This window comes from Syngnathus typhle, linkage group LG5 (assembly GCF_033458585.1).
Source record: "Syngnathus typhle isolate RoL2023-S1 ecotype Sweden linkage group LG5, RoL_Styp_1.0, whole genome shotgun sequence".
Taxonomy (NCBI): Eukaryota; Metazoa; Chordata; class Actinopteri; order Syngnathiformes; family Syngnathidae; genus Syngnathus; species Syngnathus typhle.
In genome coordinates, this window is record NC_083742.1 from 16184589 (window position 1) to 16201785 (window position 17197).

General features: G+C 41.2%; 1 protein-coding gene across 5 annotated transcripts; it reads left to right on the plus strand.

Annotated features, from left to right (window-relative positions):
- Nucleotides 1-330: 330 nt before the first annotated feature.
- On the plus strand, nucleotides 331-15976 carry LOC133154811 (coiled-coil domain-containing protein 158-like). Of its 5 annotated transcripts, none has more exons than XM_061279823.1 (21): nucleotides 331-661; nucleotides 754-808; nucleotides 1219-1325; nucleotides 1400-1503; nucleotides 1650-1705; nucleotides 2055-2165; nucleotides 2240-2261; nucleotides 2369-2458; nucleotides 2642-2882; nucleotides 2987-3192; nucleotides 3309-3467; nucleotides 3536-3628; nucleotides 4068-4178; nucleotides 4681-4790; nucleotides 5487-5531; nucleotides 5606-5631; nucleotides 5774-5903; nucleotides 5979-6031; nucleotides 6155-6244; nucleotides 8606-8728; nucleotides 11640-15976. In XM_061279823.1, exons 1-17 carry the CDS (start codon nucleotides 568-570, stop codon nucleotides 5890-5892), a joined length of 1749 nt encoding a protein of 582 aa, XP_061135807.1. In that variant the 5' UTR covers nucleotides 331-567; the 3' UTR covers nucleotides 5893-5903; nucleotides 5979-6031; nucleotides 6155-6244; nucleotides 8606-8728; nucleotides 11640-15976. The 5 variants fall into 5 exon arrangements, with proteins under 5 accessions (XP_061135807.1, XP_061135810.1, XP_061135812.1 ...); XM_061279826.1 differs by having other exon boundaries at nucleotides 4684-4790; XM_061279828.1 differs by having other exon boundaries at nucleotides 2372-2458.
- The last annotated feature ends 1221 nt before the right edge of the window (nucleotides 15977-17197 follow it).

The following is a 17197-nucleotide window of genomic DNA, read 5'->3' on the forward strand; positions in this document are numbered from 1 at the left end:
TTTATTTTTTGACGTGATGAAAAATATTATCAGCTGATGAGTTTCTTTTTTTTCCCCTTAAATTGTCTCTAAACGTAATCATGAATTGTTTATAAATGAACTTACTAATAACCCAAAGAAGATTACCCCAAATTTTGCTCGTCTGACACTGTCATGTAATATTTAGACATATCTGATGTTTTATTTGAAGAAACTTGGTTCGCAAAAAAATAAAAAATAAAAGTAAAAAGCATTCACGTTGCTCCAGTTTCCGGCCACAAGATGGCGATATAGTTTGTGAATGCTACGAGACGAGTCAATACAAAACCTAAAAAGAAGTTTATTTAAAAAATCCCCGCTGCGACTTTTACTGAACCTTTTATTGATGGCATTATCTTTCCGTTAAGAGTTACACAGAGAAAACATATTACATTTGTCTAACTGTATTTAGGAACGTTGTCAAAGGTCGCAACTATGAAGACGCCATTAATATAGTTCCCATGGTAACGTCAACGTTGGCACCAGATGTTGTCTTGTCTTTCAGTTTTATCTTCAGCACGTACATGGTGTTAGAATCTCGTGTTTTATATGTCTAACATACATATGTCACATATGTCACATACATGTGACATAGCATCGCGGCATGACATGATGGCTTTAGATCGAGAGGATCCAGCAGCTGGTAAGTTGTGTCACGTTAGCTGACTTGGCTAATGTTAGCCTAGCCGCCAGCAAATTTTATCGATATTTAATCGTGTTAAACGTGTTTTCTAGCCACTCGGGACGTTTCTGGGCTGAGGTTTAACAGTTTGGCGTTGGACGAGTTGAGGTAGCTAATGTTTTGTGTTGTTATTTTCTTATTTTGGGATTTTATCACCTGTTTAGATTGACACTTGAAGTGAGTAAGGTGTTCCCAAACTTTTATTGAGCCAATACAATCTTAATTCGAAAAATATTACGGCACACGAACCAAACGAAATTGTCACCAAAGACACTGAAATAATGTGTGGTTAAAAGTGAAATGGCTTTCAATCGTTCTTAATAACTTTAAGGCAACAATAATTTTCAGACCAATTCCACTCAAAAACTTGAGACGGAATGAACTGCTTGCTGTGAACATGTTGAGGGTGTACACAAACAGCCAATAATTTGATCTAAATAGACTGTGATGCCTATTGTTATGGCCCATATTTAACAACAATACTGAGAACATACAAAAATCTTTCGTGTTTGAACTAGTGAGCAGCTGGAGAGGTGCACAGCGGAAACTCAGAGGCTTCAGGAGGACCTGGGACATGCAACCAAAGCTGCATTGGAGAAGTTTGGCTGTGAATCCAAAAGCATTTGTACGACTTAAATGAATGGACCCAATCAAAGCATGGGACTATTTTTGATTCTGTGAACCTGCTTTTTTCTTCAGCAGATCCATCTTTGGACAGTTTAACGCACCAGCAATGTCAGAGGGATGTCAGGCCCAGAAGAAAGAATGCCCAGGGAATTGAGGATGTTATGCATCTTAGTGAGGTTTGTAAAGACAGAGAATTTTTGCTACTTGTTTTATCAGCACATAATAGAGTCAAGTAAGTGAGACATAAGGGCTTAAGAGCTAGATAAATCAAATTGACTTGACGGAGAGTTTGCGCACTGTGTTCGATTGTTCTGTGTTTCAGCCGCCAGTGGAACAAGTAGTAAGGCATAGGGACCCTCGGGACGGACAGAATGGCAGGTAAATGTCCGTCTAAATTTACATATGGTGGATATAGACGTTTACACACACCCTGTTCAAATGCTACATTTTTGTGATGTTAAAAAAACCCAGACCAAGATAAAACTATCCACAATTGATGTGACCTTATGCAATTCATTAATCAGTCAATAGATTTTATTTATTCATTTATGTATGTATTTATTTATTTGTCTGTTTATTTATTTTATTCGTTCATTCATTTATTTATTCATTTATTTATTTATGTAAAAAATCTGGCATTTGAAGAGGGGTGTTTAGACTTTTTGTATCCACTCTAAAAAGAAGGGGGACCAAATGTATAATAAAAATGACTTTCGTGTCCTGTTAGAATGGAAGAGCTTATTACAAGTGTTGGCCAGGAGGTGGAGATGTTGAACCACAAACTGAGCTCATCTAAAGACAGCGGGCATCGCATCAACACCAAGCTGGAACTTCTAAGGTACATAAATGTGAAGGTTTATGACATTTCTTACCCCATTGAGTCAACATCTTAAAGTGAAAATGTATTTCCAGGACATCGTTGCAGCAGCAGCTGGTTAGTGAACTGCCGTCAACCCAGTCAGACGAATAAAAAAAAATTGCTGTTGCGATGAAGATGATTCCATGTGGTGAGCCCCACTGTGCTTGCACCTCTTCCTCCAGAAGACCAGTGACCTCGTCCGGTGTAGGTCCCAGGAGGTGGTGCAGACCCCGGGAGGAGAGCAGGAAGCCAGTGACCGAGAAACCAAACGGGTAACCTGAACATTTTAAACACTAACATGAATTTATTCATCATTCAATTATTTGTTCATATAAAATTTGAATTTAATTTTATTTGAATCAAATTTTTTTTAAGCAAGTCAATTTTCATTTTAATTCAATAAGTGCTGCGTATTTCTTGCAAGTTTGACAGTTGCTTCAAATCGACATTTTCAGCCCGTCTGTCAACTGGATGAAGCTCTGAGCCAGCATAGAACCCTTCTCGCCGAAAAAGAAACTCTGAAGCATGAACTGAAGGACAGAGATAAGCTTGTGGAGACGCTCCGGTTTCAGCTGGAGAAGAGCAAGCTGACCATTGACGACCTTCACCGGGAGAATGCCCTCCTCGGCACCCAGATGAACCAGCTGAAGGTTGGACACGCGGAAAGCCTGGTGAATCAGCGGCTCGCCATCACTGGTACGTTTATCACTATGACCGATTGATGCTCTGTGAAGCAAATGTCTTTTTTAAAGCTTGTATCAAAATCGTTGGGTCTCTAAATTTTGCTGGCGCCTTTCCAGAGGAGCTCACAAAGCTGCAGCCTCTGCGCAGCTGCGCCTGCCACGAGCACCGCGACGTCGTGCAGCGACTCCGGGGCCGGCTGAAGAGCACCCAGACAGAGCTGGACCGGGTCAGGGGTGCCATGAGGACTCTGGAAGGGGGGCGGACAAACGCTCTCCAGGCCCGAGTCCAACATCTGGAGGAAACTCTGGAAAAAGTGAACCAGGTGAATGACGGCCACCCAAAACAAAATGACAGAAAAGCAAGCTGACATTTTATTCAACGACTGTCGATAGTATTTATCTGAAAGGAAGCCAATCATCTCCTCCTCGTTTCTAATAGGAAGCGTCCTATCAAAAGGCGGAAAGCCAGCGGCAGACACGGGAGCTGGCCTTTGTCAGGGAAGAGAAGAGGCAACTGGCGCGTGAACTAGACGCCGTGCGCTCCAAGGACAAACATCTGCGAGAGAGGATCAGCGAGCTGGAGGCCATCCTTCACAAGGTAGCGCTCCACCGTGCGCACGCTCGGCTTCAAGCGGATTCTTTTCCTGACCTTTGCTTTGCTTACAGATGACCGAGGGCTTCGCCAACTGTCAGGAGTTCATCCAACTGAAGGAGCAAGAGTTCTTTCGCCTTAAACTCAAACACATACTGGACTTGAAGGTAGACATCCAATTTGTCTACTCTGGTCATCACCTTGTACCTAACTGGGTCAAAAGCACCCTCTTAAGCGTAACTCAGCCGCTGACATATATTACTAATCAACTTTTTAACTTAGATGGACATCTATTATCTCCTGAATCTCAAAGTAAATGCGCTGCCTCAAAACGACCTGTTTGAGTCTGACATTTACAAATATCATATCGTCAACATCATAAAGTTCCCGACACATTGAAGTCAATCTACAGGCAAAGCGCAGGTTCCCAGGGAGAACAACCCCGCCCCACTTTGATACTCTGAGATGCTTTCTGCTTATACATCACATAATCGTGAGGCCTCACCCTCTGTAAAATAAACACTGTACCGTATATAAATAAACCCCTTCCCATCTCTCTCCACTGGACATCGTGCCGAACGCCGTGTGCATTTTCTTCTTCTGTAGGAATACCAAGATGAAAATGTAACTCCACCTGGACTGGACTCCCTGATCCCATCTGCTGCACTCACTGATCCTCGTCCCTCCACGCGGGACGCCCGCAACGCCCCTATTACAGTAATGCTCGCATCTCTTGTGTCTGCTTTTGGCCGGTGCATGGCTCAGCACATTTGCTCGGCGTAATAAATAATGGACAGTCATTTCAAATCACATTCCCTCATCTGTAGATCTTGCGCTACACATTTAAACGACTTGTATATTTGAACAAAAAAGGTGGCAACACATGCAATAGAGCAATCATAGGCATATATTCTTTATCCTTTGCCAAACAAATGACAGTACAGTAGTTTAGCAGTCACATTGTTCTGTTCCAACTCTAAAAAGTAAAATATTGTTGAGTGCTATTTTATAAAAAAAAAAAAAAAAAAAGCTTCAAAAATGTTTTTTGATTGGGGCTGGAACCGATTAATGTCATTTCCATTCATTTCAATTGGCAAAGATGATTTCAGACAATTGTTTGGAGCATAACTGGTCAATTTACCATTGTATTATGTATCTATTCTGTTATATAATCTATTGTATGTGAAGTAACCTGAGCAATATGACATCTCTCTCCAAGCAGGAGAACCACGCCCGGGACCGGCTCCCACAGAACCTTGAAGAACCACACGCCGACAATGCCGCCCTCAGGAGGAGGTCCGCACCGGCGAGAACGCACAGACCGGCATTGTATGTGCCCCTCCCTCCATATGCTAGGAGGATTAGCTTTGTTCCCAGGCTCGCCGGGGTCAAAAAAAAAAAAAAAAAAAACGCGATGGAACAAAGTAGAAGAAAGAGGAAGTCTTTGTATGAAAGTGGGTGGAGGGGAATGTCAGTGTGCAACTTTGACTGCTTAGCAAAAAATGTCAAAGTCAAACATGATGCACAACCTCAAAATTTGTTCCAGTAGTTAAACCTTTACTAAGGTATAAGTCAAAAGTAGGGATGGGCAAAGTTAGGCTTGTTTTCTCACTCATTAATCTGGCCCACCTCATACTTTGATTATTAACAATCCTGAAGTATTTTATTTGTGGCATTCAGTTTGACTTTATCTTTTTATTATTTTTAAATAAAAAAAATCAGTCATTTTTTAATAAAGTTAATTTCTCATAAGATAATTGATTTATTATCAAAATCCATGGTAAGATAAACAAAGAATGTTTGCTTGATTTATTTTCTAAAATTATCACTCTATTAACTAAATTGAATAAACTATATATATACATATATATATATATAATCCATATTATTATTATTTATATATATCATTATTATTCTATTTAGTTTTTTTTTTTTTTAGATAGCTGATCCCAGTATTTGGCAAAATACAATTCAGAAAAATAAAATTCAGTTTTTTGTACAATAAAGTTCTATTTTCCCCAACAGCGGCGAGCAGTCCAAAGCAGCCCGCCGGCGAACGACATGTGGCAGGTGAACACTGAGCTCTTGCCTACGCCGCGGCCAACCAAGCTAACATCATTGTATTTTTCTCCTCTCACAAACAGTGAGACTACGACAGAAACAACAGAAAGTGAGCAACCGCCGTGTTTTTCTAACCTCGCGCTGCCTTCTTAATAGCAAATCTCCCCCGGAAAGTACAGTACAACAAATCATTGCTATTTGACACTAAACCGACGACACTTTTTACAAGACACAACTTCTGGGCACTGCAGGTCACAATCGGTCATGCTCGATGACCGCGACGCGACACACTTTCTACCCGTGGCGGCGGGCATCGGATTGCAAGTCACCCGTGTACGCGCTTCTGACCTCTGACCCAGGGCACAGCTGACAGACACTTCAGTAAGTGGGCATAGTGTAATAAATGTGTGCAAATAGATGCATCAATTTAGCTTTTTTTTGTATTATGTTTTACAGAAATCCCCAAGCAAGTCGATAATCACGTCTCACTGAATAGAAACGCAATGCATGTATGTTTTTGCAAGTTATATTTGAAATAAAGTGTCTTCTCATATAGGTGACATTTGTTGTTTTCTAGTTGTGTGTTGTGACATGGTGGATTTGTTGTTTTCTATTTGTGTGTTGTAATTTAGAAAGTGCGGACCCCGTGCAATATGATTTGGCGGATCTGTTTTGGCAAGGATGTGGATTGTGCAGGCATCAGAAAGATACTAGTCATTGGGGTACGTAGTATTTGTATAAAAGAGACAGTTGATGGGGTGTGGCTTGAAAGCAAAAAAAAAACAATTTGCTTTCCACTCCTATGAACCCTCATTTTACACATCGATGAATTCTTTTTATCATCATTCCAATTTGTCAGGATTGTAAACATCGCTTTTCTCCATCATGTGTCATATTTGCAAGATGTATTTATATTCACTTTACTTCAATTTAGGGCCGGAACAGAATAACCGTGTTACCATTCAAATCAATAGATTGATTTCAGATGAGAATGTTTTGCGTTGTCATGTCACATAGTATTAGACTTATAAGTTAACTATGGGTGCAAACATTCATCGATTATTGGATAACTAATCTTATTTCTGAACCAATTACTTTTGGTCACACTAGTCCTTCCAAAGACACCATTACGATCGCTAACTACGTCACTAAGGCTCACCGGCTCGCGTGTCACTCGTCCTTCTAACATCGCTGCGTATTTTGATGCTGATAATGAATTGATTCCTTATCAAAACGCAAGCACTTAACATGTCAATTATGAAGCCCCCTCCACACACGCACACACACCCTAGTCACAAGGCCATCTCTCACTCGGCACATCGGGTGCCCGCAACTAATGATAAGATACAAAAGCAAAAGGAAAGAGCAAATGTTTAAAGAGTGGGAGGGAGCCTTATCGACTTCTAGTTTGTGTGGCTTCGCGTTAATGTGTGTGCTGTAATAACAGTTGAAGAAAACCCTGGAGGGAATTACATGAACGAGTTTGTGAAAAGGGTCACGGGAGGCTTTAGCATGTCTGAACAGGAAGTGCATTGGCGTTTCATCCTCACGCAGGAAGTTTGCCGGCTTGTGGTTGTTTTGTCTGCTGTATCGCCCATGTTTGTCCAGTTGGGACGCTTCTAGATTAATCGTAATTAAAACAAATATTAAAGTACGTATTTGTATTTTAAAATTAAAACAGCTTCAGCAAATGTTGGGCTTGTATTTATGTATTATGTGTGAGCTGACAATGCCAATGTGAGCGAATTAAGCTGATTCAATTTTTGTGAATTTTTCCTGGCGTCTATCCTAACAAACATTTTATTGTTAAGTGACAAAGAAATTGAGGTGTTTTAAAACAGTTGATTCATTTAGCAAAATATAACCATTTTAAATTTACAATTCACGTAAAGTGAATCCCCAATTATTCACAGTTTCCCGAATCCGCCTACGGTATTTGCAAAAACACGCTTTTACGTATAAACACAGAGTATTTATGTTTTGGGGGAACCCAGTCCCTATTATTTGTGGAAAACGGTGAATTTCCATTGACAGCTATGCATTGGCCTAACAAGGAGACTCTGGTCCTGTTAGCGCTCGCATAAAAGTGCCGCGTAGCGACAAAAGTTCTTTACGACTTCTGGAACTTTATTAAACGTCCCCCATGTGTGCTTTGGGGGCGCGAATCTAACAAGTAAGAGGCAGTTACGACTCATGCGCAACAGCTACAGAGGCTATAAATGGACCGGACCCGAGCATGTCCCACATATACAAATGGACCTTACGTTTAATGGCACACATGTGATGTTACCATGGCTATCAAACATGTAAGCCACTGGGGGCTTGCTAGATTCGGCAACTAAGTTCAAATGCCTTAGGTGATTTACTATTTTAAAATACACCCAAATAATTTGTCTTTGCCAAACATTCTTCTCTACTGCTCTAATATTCACCAGCTTGGGTAACTATTAGGCACTGGTTTCCTCCAGAGATGGCTAAAGATTGTCAGGGAATTTATAAAACACTTGAGCGTCACTACTACACGTGTTTGTTTTACCTTTGCGATCACACAGTGTCCCATTTGAGGACTATTAATTAGCGATAATGGGATGGCTGAGTCCTTGGAGCTTGGAGAACACCACGGGGACACCGAGGTTTCACTTTGATTGCTGATTACCCCTGATGATCGAAACGAATTCACTTTGACACAGTGTGCCGACTGTTGAACATTATGCAGCGGGTCAGCGTGTCACTATTCATCACTATTTGCCTCAAAGGACAAAAAAAAAAAAGTATGTTGAACTTTTCACTCCTAGTTGAACTTTGCTGTAAGACTGATGCATAAAACAAAGGATAATAAAACTGTACATTTAAATACCAAAAGTAGTAGCAGTGGTACTTGAATTGTCAAAATGAATCGACAAGTCAACGATTGTAGGATTAATTAATGGAATAATTGATTCGGAAAATATTCGATCGTGACAACCCTAAGTGGTAATACAGTGGAGGTGTGTGGTTGTAAAACAGTCGTGGCCTTTTCACTGATAGCCTTGAGATTTACGTTGACCGTGAAAACTATGAAGGCTTTGTTTATTATCTCGCAGACGGAGGACTCGTGCTGTCACAGGACCGCTCTGAAGCAACAACGACAACAACGTCAGCATGATGCAGCGACAGCAGCAACCCTTGAATGGATCCGCTTATTCATTTAAAGCGCAGCTCCACCGGTAGGAATTCGGGACTATGTGCGCTAAATGCAATTCGTGTCATTGTCTCAGCTCGCAGCCACGCTAGCTCGCTGGTAAAAGGCGACGACCAAGTGTCAGAGTCAGACCCCTGTTGACCATGTGTTGAAGAAGTCTTGTCGTTAGAGCCTCCCTACGAACACTGGACAGCAGGGGTGTCAAACTTATTTTTGTCGCGGGGCGCATCGTAGGCATAGTTTCCTTCGGAGGGCCGTTGAAATTGCCAACCCATATAAATGTGTGAATGATTATATGTAGCGTAGGCTACACAACAAACTTGTGAATGACTCGATGAATAACTCGTTTTCAAAACAGAGACTAAGAAAAACTGTTTACATAGTTTAAAAATATGACGTGATGAAAATTGCTAGCTATTTTTTGAAAGTGAAAACAATTAGTAGTTTGAATATCGACGTGAATTTGATGCATAATTTGTCTTCGCGGGCCACATAAAATGATGTCGCTGGCCGTATCTGGGCCCCCGGGCCTTGAGTATGTATAGTATGTATGTTGTATAGTATGAAGGCAGCAGTGATAGTCAGCGGAATAAAATCCCGATTCATTCACCAATTTATTGAAATCGGCAAAAATGACTCAACCAATCGGGGAGTTCTGTTTGAATCTAATCATTTTTGTCTTATGTTGTAATGTGTGTTAAAAAAAATATAGAGCTAATACTGAGCCCTATGTACAGTATCCAGATGTGCACAAAAGACTGCAGGAATTCTAAAATATTATGTGTGGCAACTGTACAGAGAAATTGAGGAATGTCCTTCACAAAAGTGTCAAAACAAATTCTGGCGCCACACTAAAGTACCGAACGTGTTCTTTAGCGGTCCCGTGCCACACCCCTTGAGAAAGTTTCTTGGAAAAGCGCTGAGGTCATTGTGGTGTGATCCCGCTGACAAACAAACCTCCTCGGGGGAGCTAACGTGTTTGGAAGTGATGTTTACATGAGAGCACTTGTGGTGTTTTGTTGAAGATCATTGGTCAGATAAGCGTTTTATTTTTACTCTCACACTCCTCCTCAGCGTTGCGCTTTCTCACTTGATTGCAAAGTGAGAAAAAAGCCAGGAAACGTTGATTCGGGGGGGCTTTTCTTTTTAACGTGCCGTACAGTAGCTCCGGTTCCTCTCCGGGAGGATTTCCTTCTCGCGTGTCCCGGTCTGTGTATAAATATTCAAAGAGAATAGTTTGTGAGACGAGGCATTGTTCGGAAACAAGGCTCTAAGTGGCTGCGCTCGGATGGTGTGACTGGGCTAAGCTCGGCCCCCGCTTTTGATTGATCGCTCTATATTACTGTAAGGAAATCAACCGCGTAACTTTGCCATAGGAAAGTTTGAGAAGTTGAACAATGCAAAATGCTGTTTGGGAAAAAAAAAATTAAAAATTACTTTTTGCATGTTTGGATGTGGCGGCTCGGAGGCGCACTGGGTAGCACGTCCGCCTCACAGTCAGGAGGGTGCGGGTTCGTTTCCACCTCCGGCCCTCCCTGTGTGGAGTTTGCATGTTCTCCCCGGGCCCGCGTGGGTCTTCTCCGGGCACTCCGGTTTCCTCCCACATCCCAAAAACATGCTTGGTAGGCCGATTGAGCACTCCAAATTGTCCCTAGGTGTGAGTGCGAATGCGTATGGTTGTTTGTCTCTGTGTGCCCTGTGATTGGCTGGCAACCGGTTCAGGGTGTCCCCCGCCTACTGCCCGATGACGGCTGGGATAGGCTCCAGCCCGTGACCCCCGTGGGGACTAAGCGGTACAGAAAATGGATGTTTGGATGTCGGTTATACGCAATGATATGTCACGATCAAATCAAGGCATTTAATTTCATTTACTGCAGATTTTTTTTGTTTTTTAAATCTCTGATCCACACACGAGGATGACTTTGATCCCGCCTGTAAAGTTTATTTATCCCACGCAATCTCGTTGAAGTAAATGAAGAAAAGACAAAGGCTACAGGAGAACATTAATTTCCCTCCAGAGACTTTCAGCTTCTCATTGACAGGAGGAGCACAATGAGGGGAAACGGGTGCCATACACAGGAAATGTTTTTGTTATGGTCACCCAAAAAACAAATAAATCACAAGCTCTGGCAGCCGGCTGGCTTTCCACTCAAAAGGGGATTGACGGCCATTTGTAATAGTTCTTCTTAAGGATGTCGGGGGGTGGGCAACTGGAAAAGAAAACAATGCACCACTAAGGATGTGCAAAAAGCTCCTGTCGTGCTGGGTAGGTGTGACAGGTTTCCCTTTTTAAGATCACATGACCAACATCCTGCAAGGTTAAGACAATTTCATATATAGTTGCATGTACATAAAACTAATTGATGACTTTTGGAATGCAGCCAGTCCTTGTTAGCAATATATTGATATATATACTATATATATAGAGGACATACCAAGATTTCTTATGATGGAATCCATCTTCTCTTGACACAAAATGAACCCCTCCCAAAAGATAAGCTCACTCACGGTCCTTTGACACCTGCTAAATTGAGCTCAGGGAAAGCCTTTTATGGTTTCTAATGAAGCGTTGCAAATTTGTGGGTGCTGGGCTTTGTGGTGGTGCACAATGCTCTGCTGTTGTGTAACTCCGTGCAAAACCTGCGGTCGCGCTCAGGTCACTGCGGGCATTTAAAAAAAAACCTCAGAGTTCTATCTTTATTTTCTCTGCCATTGTGACGCGGCGCTTTTTTAACATCTTGAATGAACACGTTAAAACAATGAGCTGCTGGGTCCGCTTATAAAACCTGTCGGGGGGGTTGAATGGTGGGAAATGAACCACACCTCCAAAGAACCAAACAATCCTATGGCGGGCCCATCACTTGAACGGCCTTTGAGTAAATAAACACGGGCTTGACCTTGAAACTCAGATGTACACATTCCTTTTTATCACAAAGATGTTTGCCAGACGGGGAGGAATTCCCCGGTGGTCCACGAGCCATAGCTTGGGAATCTGCAAAATTGAAATGTGAATCGAGATGAGTGCTCCGATACCAACACACTGATACTGATACCAGGTAAGTGCCATATAAGATCCTTTAAAAGTCTTAATTTTAATTTCCTTTAATAAATCTTTCAATTCCACCAAGTATCACCACATTCCAGCACTTGGAGCTTGGAGTTCTTTCTCTGCCGCCTTTCTCTCCTAGGAAACCAGGGATTAAGCCTGGTAGATAAATCCAGCTGTACTGTACCTTTAATGACCAACTGGCACGCATCTTTCACCTTCAGTGAAAAGGCCCAGACAACCCGGCTTGTATATCAACTCCCCCCTCACGCCACCTTTGCCTTACACGGCTTGTCTCCGGGGCCTTTGCAAAGCACCGTGACTTAATGTGCGGTACCAGGCTCTGCTATGCTGCGGCCTCACTGTGGGATTTAATGGCGGCTAATGTAAAGTAGGTGGGAGCTGTGCATATATTGCAGACATGATAGATTGTTAGTAGAATACACGTTCTACACGTTGCCATCTTCCATGCAGCACCATTTACAAACAGTACCGTATTTTCCGCCCTATAAGGCGCACCTAAAAACCTAAAATTTTCTCAAAAACCAACAGTGCGCCTTATAGTCCGGTGCGCCTTATATATGGACCAAATTCCTAAATTCAAACTGGCCCGAAGTATTGTGTCATGAAATCAATCATAAGTGGCCCGCTGAAGACTATGAATCATGACTCAAAAAGACTATGGATCATTATTTTATGATTATAAAGTAATTTGTTCCGTCTGAAGTTGAAATAAAAAAGATAAAATGGAGAATGATTCGAAATCTGACATGATGCATTAATGGTGCGCCTTATAGTCCGGTGCGCCTTATATAAGGATAAAGTTTTAAAATGGGCCATTCATTGAAGGTGCGCCTTATAGTCCGGTGCGCCTTATAGGCCGGAAAATACGGTACCAGAAACAGACGTGGATTATAGTCTTTACATTACAATTAAAAGTCAAACCAAAATAAAAACTAATAGACGTATATCCAGAAAAGTAGAATACAATAGTCTCTGTAAAGAAATCTAAAATGATCACAAAAGAAAATAATACATCAAGTGTATACATATACTGATTATACTGTGTAATACAGGTCAATAATGTAATTTTAATTTGTCCAACTTACATTTTTTACTGAAACAAGACATAAAAAATACACAAATAAATGTTGGACAAGCATATGTACAGTATATCCAGCCATCCACACATCTTCTAAGCATCACATTTTGACCATGATTACATGCAAAAACAAAAAACTAGCTGTTAAGTTATCACGTTTTACTGTTGCGATATGTATGTGTATTCACGAGCACACCCACGCTTGAATTGCCTCCATTCAAACACACCTGTTATTTATCCTTGGTGTGTTATTTGTACTACAACCAGATTGTAATTTGAAGGCTCTTGCGACCTCGTGCTGACATGACTCACTGCATGCAGCCTGCTTTGTTTTATTTAATTCTGGAAAAAGTGCTTTCCATTCGTACACACATCCTATCCAAGAGATTTGGCAGAAAAATTCAAAGAGATAAAAGACATCAGAGAGAAATAAAAGACGTCAGGGAGTGTGGGGACAGTGTGGCGCTGTTACATCAGCCAGCACAAAAAAAGTAATGTAATGATACTTTTTTTTTTGAAAATCAGCTCCAACTGAGAGTCCAATCAAGCCAACAGAAGTGGGAACTAGAACCGGACTAAAATGTCACTGTAAAATCAGTCTGTCGCACTCTGGCTAGCAGCTAGTTAGCTTTTCAGCTAGCATAAGAAGCAGAGATGTCTAAAGTTATTTGTCCACAAAAAACTCCAGCTAAAAGTCCTATTTGAGCAACAAGAATGGAAATTTCAAATAAAATCAGTTTGTGGCTACTTTCAGGTGTTCAAAGTCGGAGGCACCATTGCCAACAAGTGGACACCATTTGGCTGATTCAGTTGATATTTTCTTTCTTTCTTTCTTTCTTCCTCATGAATGGACATTTTGTGGTAAGGTCAAAATTCGCCGCAAAAACCTAAGGGGTGGAGTTGTCGGGGACAAGGACTGGGATTCATAAGCATTTTTCCCCAAAACATCATTTACCCGCTGTGGGATAAAGTCTCTTTGTTGTGCAGCGTGTGAATTGCGTCGGGCATACCGTGAAATAACACTGTTCATCATATGAACGCATCATTTTGACAAAATGAAGAAAGTCTTCTTTTTTTTAAATAACAAAAATCCTAGTTTAGGATCCTATTGAAAATGGAAAGAACGAATGATCCACGATTGTTCACTGAGTTGCCTCCGCTGCTGTAAAAGAAAAGGCGTCAGTGTCGCTCTGCCGAGCAAACACAAAAAAAAAAAAAACAGCGCTTGAACCGTTTTACCCTTTTCTTCCAGACAAATTACTCCAACTGTTATTTTCCCCCCACCCGATGATTCTCTTCTGCATTGCTCTTGTTTGAACAGATGCCGGACCCCTCTTGCCCCCCCCCTCCCCCATCCTATGGAGTACAATGAGGTAACACTCAGTGGCAGTGAGAGTTCAGCGCCCAGTCGGTTTCTTCCCGAGAGAAAGAGACACATCAAAAACCGCCCTGTGTTTCACTTCCTGCACCAAAACTAAATGGAGGACATTAATTTAAGAATGGCTCTTATGCAAGAGGCAGCGACCGCACTCACCTTTTGGATGTTTACTTTAAAAGCAACAAATTTGACAGTACTAACAAATTTAACAATTAACAATTTTATATCTTTCGAGGGAGAAGACAAAGATGTCAAGAGTAGCAATAATGTTAATGCTAATGTTTTGACAGCCGCTATGGGCCTTATCACATGACAACCTTTCCCTGCAAAAAAGTCAAACCAACCCTGGAGTTTGGACTATTTTACTGAACGCTTTGTTGAAGTCAACTTGCTATATGTTGAAGCATCTCATGTGTGTGGTTCCGTTCTACGAATGAAGCTGAGATGAGCAGCTGGTGTTGTCTGTAAATAAGCTTTGTTGTTGGCCTCCCACAAGTGTCCAGTGTCCCGTTTCCTCGTCACAGGCAGACAAGATATTCCGAGTTCCACGATGCAAGGGGGTCATGTAAAATCCCGGCAATGTCACCCCTAACCCTAAAAGATCCAGACAGTTGTCATGTCTGGTCAAATTGACGCTTTTAAAATGACCAAAAAAACAATATTGCAAACTTTGTTTTAGATACATTAAAATAGTGTTTTTATTTTTTTGTTCTCCATTTTGTGTAAACATTTATTGCGTGGTGAAAATGAAAATGACAGATTGTTAGGTGTATTGTTATTCTGGAAACTGAAGGATCTGCTAGATCGCCATTAGGAGTCTTCCTGAATTACACTTTCCAGGCATTTTGGGAAGTTAGGACGGTTAACATCTCTGTTATCACAAAATGTCAACCAAAATGAAAAGCAATTTCCTTGATCCGCACCTAAATTTACCCACATGTACATTTAGCTCGTGGCGCATCCTTCCCCCAAACGTCACAAAAGTTCTGCTGAATAGCCAACAAACAAAAAAGAGAACATAATGTCAAAAAACAGAATCCTGTCTCTACACCCAATTTTAACTGGTTGTACCTTGGCCTATGTCGCATCCTTCTCATCAGCTAACAAAAGGCCATGACAATGTCCACGCAAAAAATAACCAGATTGAAAAAAAATGATATCCTCGATCCACAACTAAATTTAAAAGGTTGTACCTTGGCTGGTGTCACATCCTTCCACAAACCGTCACTGAAGTCCTTACTAAACGCCAACAACCAGCGATGAGAGCATAATGTCAACCAAAATCATAATACAACCACATTAAAAATAAAAAACAATTTCCTGGATGTCTACCTAAATTTAACTAAGTGTACCTTGGCCGATGTCGCATCCTTCTAAAAAACGTCACTGAAGTTCTGTTTAATCGCTAAGAACCAGCGGTGAGAACATAATGTCAGCCAAAATCATAATGGCAACCAAATTGGAAATAAAAAACAATTTCCTGGATGCGTACCTAAATTTAAGTGGTTTTACTTTGGCAATACTGCATCCTTCCAAAAACGTCACTCAAGTAAATTGCTAACAAACAGCAATGAAAACTTATTGTCAACAAAAATCATAATACCGGGTTTAGATACTGTCGTTTCGACCAAATACCTCTGGTCAACTGTTTACATGTGATGATCTGTCATTTACGACGACATTAATCAGAACACCCGTTATACAACCGTGTGACACGTGATAATGATGCAAACATATTTAGCACAAAAGCTGCAACTGTTTTTATTAAAGCAACAGTGTGATAAAAACTAGTAGTTCAAGTAGTAGTTTAAAACCTCTATTATTATTATTATATCAATTAACTGTCATGTCCTCAGCCGTTTATTGAACAGAACAATGAAATAAAAAAAAATAAAAAAATTTCAAGCAATTTAACCACCCGACATTACACACCAGGCCACACCCCTTAAATGCACACATTCAACACAAGAACATGACAGTATGCACACTAATTGCACTTTACAAAACCTTATGTCACCACATTCTCTTCATTACATTTTCATTACTTGCTAAAAACAAAAAAGATGTTTTAATTTGATGGCACTTTGATCGGGAAAATTGATTTGAGATACCATACAAGTTAGTTCAGTTAATGGATTAATTCAATTTTGCTCAAAACGGTCCTATAACAAAAAGGGCAACTAATTCATCACTGCTGTTCAAATCCAGCCTTATATTTAATGGTGGAGGTGAGGGGGGGGGGGTAATTTAGGATACACAAACGTGTGCTTTCTGCATTATTAGTCTACATGTATTGACCAAACTGCAGTTTCTCTTCTCCGTTATCGGTTGCTGGTCTCCTCAAATGCTCCTCGATGATCACCATTGACTCGCTGCTGGATGGCCCACCAGCGGCTCCCCCTTTAAATATCAACCCCGCCCCAAAATCAGTCGATCAAATTCGACATCGTGCCCACCGGCTTCTAACCAATCAGCGAGCGGAGGGGCTAGTGTCGAGACAGTGGTCCGTGCGAACTTAAACCAATAAGAGGCCGAGTTTGACGCAAGGGGAGAGGGAGGTGGTGGTGGGGGCTCGTGACGTCAAGACCGTTTTCATTTCGAAGCGTAACTTTTTGGGAATAAAAATGGAACAAAAGGAGCATTGTAAGAATTTAAGATGATTGAAAAGAATATTTGCAAATTACATGTCGAAATAAAAATCATTTAAAGTCACGTCATGATGCCGCTTATTCACAAATTCTACAACTAAATGCTAACGGTTTTTATTTTGGTTTTTTTTTAACCAGGAACCAGTAGAAACTTGCCAAATGGAGTGTATTAAAGGATTGAAGACTGAAGACGGGTCGGGCGCGCCAGTATTTGTGATTGTCATCGACGAGTGGCATCCTTTTTAAATAGTAGCTAGTGGGTGTGTGGATTTTTTTTTTCACTACACGACGCCCCGCCCGGCTCAGCCTCCGAAAACGCG